Source organism: Centropristis striata, chromosome 12, assembly GCF_030273125.1.
Source record: "Centropristis striata isolate RG_2023a ecotype Rhode Island chromosome 12, C.striata_1.0, whole genome shotgun sequence".
Taxonomy (NCBI): Eukaryota; Metazoa; Chordata; class Actinopteri; order Perciformes; family Serranidae; genus Centropristis; species Centropristis striata.
In genome coordinates this window covers 16,885,157-16,895,969 of record NC_081528.1, presented here as the reverse complement: position 1 = coordinate 16,895,969, position 10,813 = coordinate 16,885,157, and the positions used below count along the sequence as shown (strand labels likewise).

The 10,813-nt window shown below is 41.6% G+C and overlaps 1 protein-coding gene across 1 annotated transcript; it reads right to left on the bottom strand.

Moving 5' to 3' along the window:
- Nucleotides 1-1,845: 1,845 nt before the first annotated feature.
- Nucleotides 1,846-8,571, bottom strand: LOC131981368 (uncharacterized). Its single transcript, XM_059345644.1, has 18 exons — nucleotides 8,500-8,571; nucleotides 7,438-7,777; nucleotides 7,012-7,376; nucleotides 6,762-6,885; nucleotides 6,606-6,677; nucleotides 6,069-6,431; nucleotides 5,853-5,954; nucleotides 5,281-5,513; nucleotides 5,003-5,181; nucleotides 4,809-4,902; nucleotides 4,502-4,594; nucleotides 4,289-4,406; nucleotides 4,120-4,211; nucleotides 3,902-4,016; nucleotides 3,127-3,228; nucleotides 2,758-2,925; nucleotides 2,466-2,621; nucleotides 1,846-2,102 (listed from the first exon to the last, which is right to left on the bottom strand). The coding sequence occupies exons 1-16, from the start codon at nucleotides 8,569-8,571 to the stop codon at nucleotides 2,870-2,872; spliced, it is 2,520 nt and encodes an 839-aa protein (XP_059201627.1). The 3' UTR covers nucleotides 1,846-2,102; nucleotides 2,466-2,621; nucleotides 2,758-2,869.
- Between the last annotated feature and the right edge of the window lie 2,242 nt (nucleotides 8,572-10,813).

The following is a 10,813-nucleotide window of genomic DNA, read 5'->3' as shown; positions in this document are numbered from 1 at the left end:
CCAATTTATTTTAATCAAAGAGTTTTTAACAAGATAAATCTGTGCAGGTGCTTATGCATGCACTCACATACGTAAATCGCCTTTGAAATAAAAGCACTGTGGTTGTATTGATTAACCTCACGAGGGCCAGACATGGACAGCCAAGGGGCCGGATGTGGCCCTCGGCCCCTGCTGCTATCGCTTATTTGCTGTGGCAGATATAAAAGATTTGAATGACGTATTCGGTCATCTTGGCATAAAATCCTCAAAATCATAAGGATATGCCTACAGAAAATCTTCAAACAATCCTCATTTTGATCATTATTTCACTCTCTCTCTCACACACACACTCACACTCACACACACACACACACACACACACACACACACACAAAGCAATCAAAGTGCTGTCTGAACCTTAGGCTGTTAGGGCACATGTCCAAACTGTGAAAAAAATAAAACTTTGTCATAGAGCTAAACCAAATACATCACCGGAAAGGTCTTGGCCTGGAGAGTAATATATATTAAGTTGAAGGTTCTATAATATTCTTACTTTGAGATATTGACCTTTGAACCTTAACCTTGGGGCTTATTTTAAGGCTTATAACTAAGAGACTATAAGGGTTACAGACATGAGACCTACTGTTATAGAAAGGTGTTGACATGGACTATAATGTGAGCATAGTCACTAAGGGGTGGGGGTGGGGGGGGCTTTAGGATATGCTGAAAAAATAACAAATCCCCCATTGAACAAGACAATATTTAAAGTCTGATGCCAAAAATGTGATTGACATCCCCTCAAACCCCTGGAAAGCCACTAATTAAGTATTTCCAACTTCCAATTTTAGGGAAAACCCTGTTTTATTAAAAAAACTACAACTACCTAGACCTCTCTTCAGTACTTATGTCGACATCAGAAAAAACGTTTTGTAGTTCTTCCGTTTTAGGGTTAGGGTTATGAAAACATATTTCTACCCAGTATACCGAATATCACACATTGTCTAATAAATAATTATACTGCATGTATATCTATGCTAATAAAAGACAAAAATGTTTGTTTAATGAAGATATCTTAACTAAAACAGAAGAGCAGCGCACAACTGCTCTGCTCACGTGACCTGACGCAAAGCGGACTGTCGTCATCTCCATAGTAACGGCCAATGTTGATACTTCCGCTGTAAAAAAAAAAATGTAAAAAAAACCCACACGTAACTGAAGTCTTGATTATTAAAACGTATTTGACATCAATCTACTGTAGTGTTGCGTTATAAAACGTTAAAAAAATAAAATATTTTTAAAACATCGACTTTCATAACATTATATGATAAAGGCCATTGGTTAAAAAATCATATTCATTCAAGACCTTAGAATATAGCCCTCATACTTAATAGACTTGCCTGAAAGGAACAACTCACACAATGTGAAAAACAGGAAACTGACCTTAATGAAAGCTACTCATGAAAGAAACAAGAGACATGACTATAGTTTAAACAATTACTTCACTTTACTGGGTGAAATTAACAAAGTAGGCTTTCTAGAGCCATGCCCTGTTCATAATAAAAGAAAACTATATACATCTCTTCAGATAGAGCATATGTGTGTGTGTGAGAGAGAGAGAGAGAGAGAGAGAGAGAGAGAGAGAGAGAGAGAGAGAGAGAGAGAGAGAGAGAGAGAGAGAGAGAGAGAGAGAGAGAGAGAGAGCGAGAGAGCCCAACACCTGAAAACATAAGCTAGAATAGCACACTGTTGGAGAGACAAACTATACAATAGGCTATCAAATTAAATTAATTCGTATAGCCCAGGGATCTGCAACCTTTACTAACAAAAGAGCCATTGTTGGTTAAAAAAAGAGGAAACATGTCGGAATGATGTGATAAACTTTTTATTTTATCACACATAATGGTGACACACTCAGTCTTCATCGGAAGTGCTGAAATCACTCTCATCTGCGTCTTCTGGAACGTCCTCCTCCTCTGATTCTGTTTCCAGGAGTGGTTGGTGGCTGAGGATTCTCTTGTAATAGTCCTTGACTTTAAGCATTTCAGCTTTCAGTTCACTTTGTTTTTTTAAAACCAGGCAGTGGAGTCCCTTCTGTGCATCCTCTGACATTCCAACAAGAGAGGCTGTAAAAAAACAAAACACAAAACCAATAAATATCAGTAAAGTAAAAAAATAACTCACCATATCAACACAAGGGATTAGGATAATTTAATCAAACATTTAAAAAAATGGGAGAAGACAGTGTAAGCTAGCAAGCTAGTTGCAGCTTAAAGGTCCAGTGAAACTTTAGCATCTGCCGTTATTATCAATCTGGTCCTCTGGATATTGGCCATGATAAATCACAACAATGACAACCGTTTATGAAACTCCCCTATAAAATGTGAGTAAATTATGTTTGCCAAAATGCAAAGCGAACCAGCCAGACCTCACCTTACAGTCACTAAAACCATTTTCTGTTTTTAATTAAATAAAAGAGATGTGCTTACAGTCTGAGGAGATCGTTCCCAACTCCAGGGATCGTGCTCTCAACACTGTCCAGTGATGCTGCATTTCCCTGCAAAGGATCATCTCCTCCTCTCTCAGGCGCCTCACAGCCATCACCTTCTCAAAGACCTTTCTTTTTGTCTGGAGGTCTGCAGCAGCTACGGTTTATCAACACCAGAAGGGAAAACATAGTAGCATGTTATGTTTCAAGATCAGAACTGCCAACTACTGCTCAGATACTGGGAATTTGTTTAAACAGGGTACTTTTGAAATATTTTAAAATGAAGAGCCTACGTTCACTTGTGTTCTGCCAGGGCCAAATGTCGGTCTGGATGAGGGCATCACTGGACACAATTTGCTTTGTTGGTTCAGCAAGCTTGTTATAGTCGTCGACAGCAGCCGCCAATCATTTTTTTTCATCCAAAATGACCTTGCGTATTCTGTGTCGCCTCTTGTTGCTATCTGTAAATAATCATAAAAAGGCACACTTTCACATAATGTAAATATTTAGACTAGAATCCACACTCTTCCATTTATTTGCTAGCTCAAGCATCACATCCAGCTTAAACAAACCTGGATATGATTTTCTGTTTACAAAGTTGCTGTACATGTACCAAACTGTAAAAGTGTCAAACAGTCTATTTCAAGGAAACGGTGACATACCAGTTTGTCTGTAAAGATTTTGTGTTCGCACTCTGATGATGATGACAAGCTCCTCTATTCGTGCCTGCAATGCTCCAAGGCTGCCATCAGTTTGATCCGTTTCTAAGTGAGAGTAACATTAATAAGAGTACAGTATGAGTATATTACATAAAACTGATTACTCACTTACATTCAGCATCGGTCTTTGAAGAACAGATAGACTATCCCTTTAAGTGTATTGTTCCATTTAAGTGGCTGAGACATAACTCCATGTCCCTTTCCAAGAACACCGTAGAAAAGCACACCATATGTGCTATAAAGGGTTTGAAATTAGCGCAGACCAAATGCAGGAAATATAAACTATTGTCAAGTGTGGTGCTGAGAGAATGAGAATACCATAAAAGAACATAATAACTTTCTTTGATCATTAAGCCTAATGTTACTCCACAGTTCTGTTGTTCATCAGTGAGGTGTATCAACTTAACTACAGCGAAGTCTCTTATCTCATTGACAGATTAGTTATAAGACATATCTAGCCTTCCTGTGCTGCATTATCATGAGACAAGTATGTTGGTGTTGAGGTTTATGAAACCATCTTGTACAACATCATTTCATTCCAGGTACAATCTTATTTGACCACATACAACAACTCTGCCATAATTTCTGCTTTAACAAGGCTTATAATGTTTCAGTTTTTGTTAACACTGTCAAAAAGATATTAATCCTACCCAAATTTCATTAACAAGGCCATGGTGGGTCCTATTGTTGTACAGGAGTGCATTATATTGAGACTCACCTTCAGCCCATTGCTGCACATCAGCCACCCATTGCTGCAGTGTGTCATCATCCACACCCAGCTCATTTTTGGTCGCATTCAGGCTCTCCACTTGTTCTCTTAGGATCCTTGTGATCTAATAACACATTAATAATGTCATTCAAGTATACATTTCTTAAGAGTACTGGTGATTATTCCATTACCACATAACACATAAACATCAGCGGTGAATAATTTACCTTTAGATATCTCTGGCTCAAAGTGCGGCCCAGTTGCTCCACTTTCCTTTTGTTCCACCCCAAAGCAAGGAGGGTCAGCATGTCTGTTCGCCCTGCATTTAGTAGTAGTTAGTATTAACAATTATTAATGAGCAGGAGACTGAGTGGAATCTCAGACACACACACAGACCTGCTTTAGACATGTATTTTGTTGTGATGGCCGCCCTAGACAGGAAACTGTTGACTTGCTCAACCTCTTCTCCAACTGTTGAACCAGCTCCATCTTGAAACGCACCTCCCCATTTGATCTATAGAAAGGAGGTCACTATACATGAGTGCTACATTAATTCAACTCTATAACAAAATGTCTAAAACTAATCCAAAACTAAAAGCTGCAGTATACCTCGCATTTCCAAGTGTGAGCCTTTGCATGCATGACAGAGAGGAAAGGACGCATGGACAATAGGTTCCTCATCTCAGGGCACTGCTGAGCCACCTTGGTTAAATATGGAAAATATTTACAGGCCACATCTGAGCAAAGGAACGTAATTCCTCAATCACATTGACACAAGACCTCATATCTCCCAAGGACATAGTTGAACCATTTTCATCCTTTTGTTATGGTGACAAAATTAAGTATACATTAATATACTTGTAAAGTAGATAGTGTCATGACAACACAACCACAAAAATATATATTGGCAACTTACATGATTTGTCCGTCTCTGGATGTATTTCACAAACTCGGCAACCTCCTCATCTTTTTGAATGAAGGTACCTTCAAAGTTCCCCTGCTCTGAAGTGCTGAAACACAGTGAGAGTTGTTTGAAAATGTATAAATAAAAAAATAATCAATTTTTGAGTCATGTTCACATTGCATAATGTAACCTGCATCATAACGTACCTCGCATTTGATTTAAAGCGATAAAGCTTGCGATTTCCATCAACTGAGACTGCAAGCATGTCTGGAGTGCAGGCAGGGCAGCTAAAGCACGTCTCCTTACACATCCTGTCCACCTCAAATTTGACAGCACTCCACTCCAAGAAACTTTTACTGAAGGTATCAGCTGATATTTTGCCAGTCTTTTAAGTAGAGGACAAACACAACAGAATATTCAAGGACAGTCATCATAAACATTGATTCACACGATTTCCTTAAACTTGGCAAATTTGGAAACTCACTCTTCCGAAGTGGGCTGTTCTCTCATCCAGCATTTTGACAAATGCCTTAAGCGACATCCCTGGTGCAGCCTTCTTAATGTCATAGAAGGACTGGAAGACATCGGTTGAGAACAGGGTGCAGAAATTCAAGGTGCCAGGCCAATATCCGCTAGCCTGGATGTCCTTAATTGAGGGGGACCACATTACGCCACAGCTGGTGCATTTCACCACTGGCAGTGCGAGGTCATAACGGCCTTTAGGAAGGATAAGTTCAAGTTAATAAATGAAGTAACAGGTTAAGGTCAGAAGTACCTAAGCCACCAAGGAGCCCACAAGTATGCCCTTGACCAGTATTAAGCAACATATTTTACCTAGCTTTGTCATTTATAGATATTACAAGCTGAACACTAAATTACAAATTCAGGCATGGCTCAAGAAAGACATTCATTTTTTCATGTTTTTTTCAAAGCAGTCTGGTAAATCCAAATGACCTTTTGACAGGTGTCCACATATATATTGTGGGTCAAGGGTAATCCCAAACAAGATAGCAATGCAATATTGTGTGTGTAGTGTGTGACAAAAAGGATACTTACCATTTATGGTTACAAGAGCCAAAATTCTGCCAGGTGAAACGTCAATGTTCCCTGCTGAGCAGCCACACAAATGGTCTGGCCTTTGCACAGGTAACAGCCGCACTAACATTAAAACACATAATGTATGTATATATTTAAAAAATAGAAGTCTACTGATACACAATAACAGCACCCAATAGTACATAGGAGGGAATGCATAGGACTTAAAAACTGTACCTGTTTGCTGTTGAAACCCTGATGAAGGCTGCAAAAACCCTCCTGTTACTGCCTCTCTGTTGTGCGGGACAAAGCGTGTGTGAACTGCAATATCACAGTCCTCACAAAGGAATGGGAGAGGGAGGCAGTCCAGACACCTGACAATAACTTGTTTGCCACACTGACACACACGGTGTGGATGTGGATCCAGAGTAGCCAACATATTCTCAATAAGAGAAGGCCTGGCCTCTTTCCACTTTTGCCAGGACACCGTGTTTCTGATCTCCCAGTCAGTAGCAGCCAACTCAGACGATGTCTGACAAGTCACTGCTTCGTCCTCCAACAACTGAAGGAGCTCCTGACGAAGCACCTCAGTTTCAGGCACTAACAGAAAAAATAAAGAAATAAAGAAACTCTGCCACAAAGTGAACTAAATACTGTAGGTGGTATGGCTTAGGACTGCACAGCAGCCTATACATTTCTGCCTAACTAAAAATCAGCAACTATAAAAGTCAACTTAAAATATGAAACCACAACATATCCAAGTAGGTAAAGTACCTCTTGTTGGGTTGACACTGGCAACATCATAACTAGGTCCTTCTCCTGGACATTGATGCTGATCAGTTGACACTGGAAAAAAAAAAAAAAGAGATTGAAGAATATTTCCTTACTGAAATCTGTTGGTGAACAAAAGTTGTGAGGATGAGTACTGACCATGTGGCACGCCACTAGTATGTCGACTGGATGATGGCCTTTGAGGAATAACATCTCCCCGTCTGTCACGTTTCTTCCAGTGCACTGGTCTTGGGTCAGGTTCAGGTTCAGCCTGTGCCTTATTCTACGTAATAAAAAAACAAAACAAATGCAACACTTAAAATACAGTCCAGGATTAAAGCAAAGGTTATCAAACATCTTAAGTTAATGGCCAATTTCACAGGTGTGTCAGGACCAGTCTCTCCATGACCTTCATGATGTGAGAGGTCAGTGCTACTGGCCTGTAGTCCTCCAGTGAAGCAGGACGTCCTTTTTTGGGCACTGGGACCAGGCAGGATGTTTTCCAGAGCACTGGCACTATCTGGAGGTGTAGGCTCAGGTTGAAGAGGTGCTGGAGAACTCCACAGAGCTGGCTGGAACACGCCTTCAACACATGAGGGCTGATGCGGTCCGGTCCAGCAGCTTTCCTCTGCTTGAGCCTCTCCAGCTCTCTCCTCACCTGGCTGGATGTGATGTGGAGTCCAGACTGGGGGGTGGGGGGGTGTTGATGGTGGTGGTGCAGAGAGGTGTCTGCTGCTGGAGGTGGTGGGGGGCTGTGTGAGGATGTCCTGGGGACTGGAGGTGTGAAAAGGTCTGTGGTGAAAGTCAGTGGGGGGGGTGGGCGGAGGTGATGGGCGTGGTGTGGGGCAGGAGGTGATGGGGGGAGGTGGGAGGTTGTTGTTCAGAGAATCAGTAGAGGGGCTGCCGGGGGTGGGGTGGTTGGAGTTGAACCTGTTGAAGAATAGGTTCAGCTCGTTCGCACGTTCCACATTCCCCTCCACTGCTGCTCCCCCACCTCTCCTCTGGAAGCCAGTGATCTCTCTCATCCCACTCCAGACGTCCCTGGTGTTGTTGTCTTCCAGTTTGTGCTCCAGTTTCCTTCTGTATTTGTCCTTACTCTCCCTGATGCTGCGTTTGAGCTCCCTTTGTACACGTTTGAGTTCTGCACTGTCCCGTGATCTAAAGGCCCTCTTCTTCTTGTTTAGAAGAGCCTTCAGGTCGCTGGTTACCCACGGTTTGTTGTTTGGGTATATAATATATATATATATAAATAACTTTGACTCTCTACAATAAATTAGACAAGAGTGCCCCCTCTTTAACAACTGTTTCCCCTACATCACTTTTGTCACAACTGAACGAGGACCCGAACCCAAATGCACGACTCAGACAAAGTTTCCAAATAAACGATCCTTTATTTAGGAAAAAGTAACAAAGAAAAATCGCTCTTGCTGAGGAAAATCAAAAAACTACACGAGAAAACAAAGATCACTCACTGAGAGGAACAACAACAAAAAAATCACTCAAGAGAGGAAAAACACAAAGGCTACAAAGTATCAAAATAACATGAAGCAAAGTGCCAAGCAAAGTGTCAAAAAATACAAAACCTGACGTGGACAAGATACAAGGAAATGGCTGGCGTGGGTCTTACTGTTTCACGAGACAAGACGAACTGGCACAGGACAAGGGGAAACACAGGCTATATATACACACACAAGGTAATGGGGAACAGGTGGGAACAATCAGGGCGGGGCAGACAATCAGACTGGTGACACACGAGGAAGGGCAAGTGACCTGAAACGAGAGGAGAGTTAATTTCCAAAATAAAACAGGAAGCCACGAGACAACATGGACACAGGACAAAACATATAACTTAACACAATTTCTTGGACATGACAACTTTTACAAATAATAATGTTACCTCGAGATCCTGAAGGAGTTTGTTGGCACCCTGAAGCTCTTCCTCCAACTCAAGATCCTCTGAATCACTCATTTTTCAAGCTAAAGAGGAAAGAGATTTTGACACAACTCAGTGACATAAACAAACATAACGAAAGCAATCCAAATAATTTTCAGTGTCAACAATGTTCGCAATTAACGTTAGCATTTTCGGTTTGTACCGAGCTAGCAGAAGTCTTATTGCACAAAAACAGCGTATTGCTACTTAACATTAGACACCATGAGAGGCTATTTTGCGCCAGGGCATACAGTATTAGCAACGTGCAGCTCATTACATGTTTGTAATAGATGTAATCCATCACATGGATTAAATTGCTAATGTAGTAATCTATCTAGCAACACGCTGACGGTAGCCATTTTTAAATGCCTTAAACTGTTTCGGAAACCAGTCACCTTTGTTTATTTGAAGCTTTTCTGAAAAAAATACTTTGCAAGACCTTAGTCAATCAACTTTCAACATGCAAATTACCCGCACAGTTTATCACAATTTACTTACCGAGGGTCTGTTGCTTGTGTACCAATCAGTCACAATCTGTAACTCGTCGCGCAACTCGAGGGACCGTGACGTTTATTATGAGTCCCAAGATGCATTGCGGTTAAAAACCATCCAATCACCTTGCATAAGATCTGTTGATGTATCGCTAAAGGAGGGCTGTAGATAAATATTGCAATTATATCATAAAACACTGGGCCACATTTACTATCTTATTATGACGATAATTCTGACTTGTGATTATTTTAGAATAAATAAATTAATAACGGATAGCGCAAAGCGGATTGCCCCGCAACTGTTGTTGAGGATTATGGGTAATGCAGTCCTTTCCTCTATTCAAAACAAACGAGTAAAAGCTTATTTCTCAGAATCGAAGGAGAAAAAAATTATACTGAGAGCCACAACATGAAGCTATTTAATTGCTGAATTATCAGTGAGACTTTGATGTGTTTGTGTTGAGAAATGTTGACGATGTCATTAAAAGAAATCCTTAAAATAGGGAGAAAAATACTTCCGTGCACAGGGTCCTTGGTTCTCCAATCAGATTGTCGCTGGCAGCGTAATGGAGGGCCGTGGTCGGGATATTATTGGAGTGAATAGACGGCTGTAAGCCTCTGCTCTAAGCGTTTCTCAGCACCGCGAGCGGATTTATATTGGAGTCAATTGAGAACCCAGAGCGTTCCCCACACACGTGGAAGGGTACCCTTTTCGTCAGTATGATACGTTCAGGGGCGTGACAAATCGTCGGTATTTTACGCTTCGGGAATGAGAACGGGTTGAGGAAACATAAAGCATGCTCCCCTGAAAGTATTGATAACGTGTACAGAGAAACTCGACCTCAGCCCCCAGATGTCATTGCCAGTGCCACTAACGTTACAGATGATTCAGAAGACTTGCATGAAGCCATGCCAACAACTAGTGCAGCCAGTGATATGCCAGTGAATGAAAGTCAGTCTTACCTTAGAAACATGTGTCTCTTTTACCTTAAACTGCTAGCCTGGGTACACCCATACTGCCTGGCGCGCTTGAATTTAATTTCAAACCTCCATCCAGTCTGGCAACCAGGGCCGTTTCTTAGCCCTGTTTTAGGGATCCAATCACAGAGCGGGGAGGGACGGCAAGACGATGACACGTACTACTCGGCACTTGGAAGCTTGTAGTTTTCTTCTATCCAACATGGCTGCTGCAGACACGAAACTCTCTTTAGTTGTAGATGGCGTTTTAAATAGTTTAGAGCAAAAGTTGAAAGGTCTCTCGGCAGCTCCGCTGTCCCACGGCTCGTAGCGAGATCACCGGCGCAGCTAGCGGCTAATAGCCCCGCTACCGCGGACAGCGGAGCCGCCGAGAGACACGCAGCAGCTTGTCTATTGCCCATAAAATCAGTGGATGTGTGTGGCTGAATGACATGAGGGGGAATAAAGCGTGAAAATAAATAATCTTGCAGAAACTGGAGAAGCAAAGCAGCAAGCAACACTCTCACAGACACACACAACAAACATCCATTTCTGTTGCTCTACATATGTCATCTGGTATAACTGATACGATTGGCTAAGAGCTACCAACAGACACTCTTGATAGACATTCTAAGCGCCCAATAAACAGCTCCAGAGGATCGTAAACCACACCTCCTCTACGGAGAAATGAATGGTTGGTTGCCAGACTAGATCTCATTTGAGATTAGTCTGGTGTTAGCCAGGCTATTAAACTGCAAGGTCTAATGAAGTCCACTTTTTACACACAGCATCAGCATGTCAACCAGGGGAAAAATATCAAATGCCTTAGA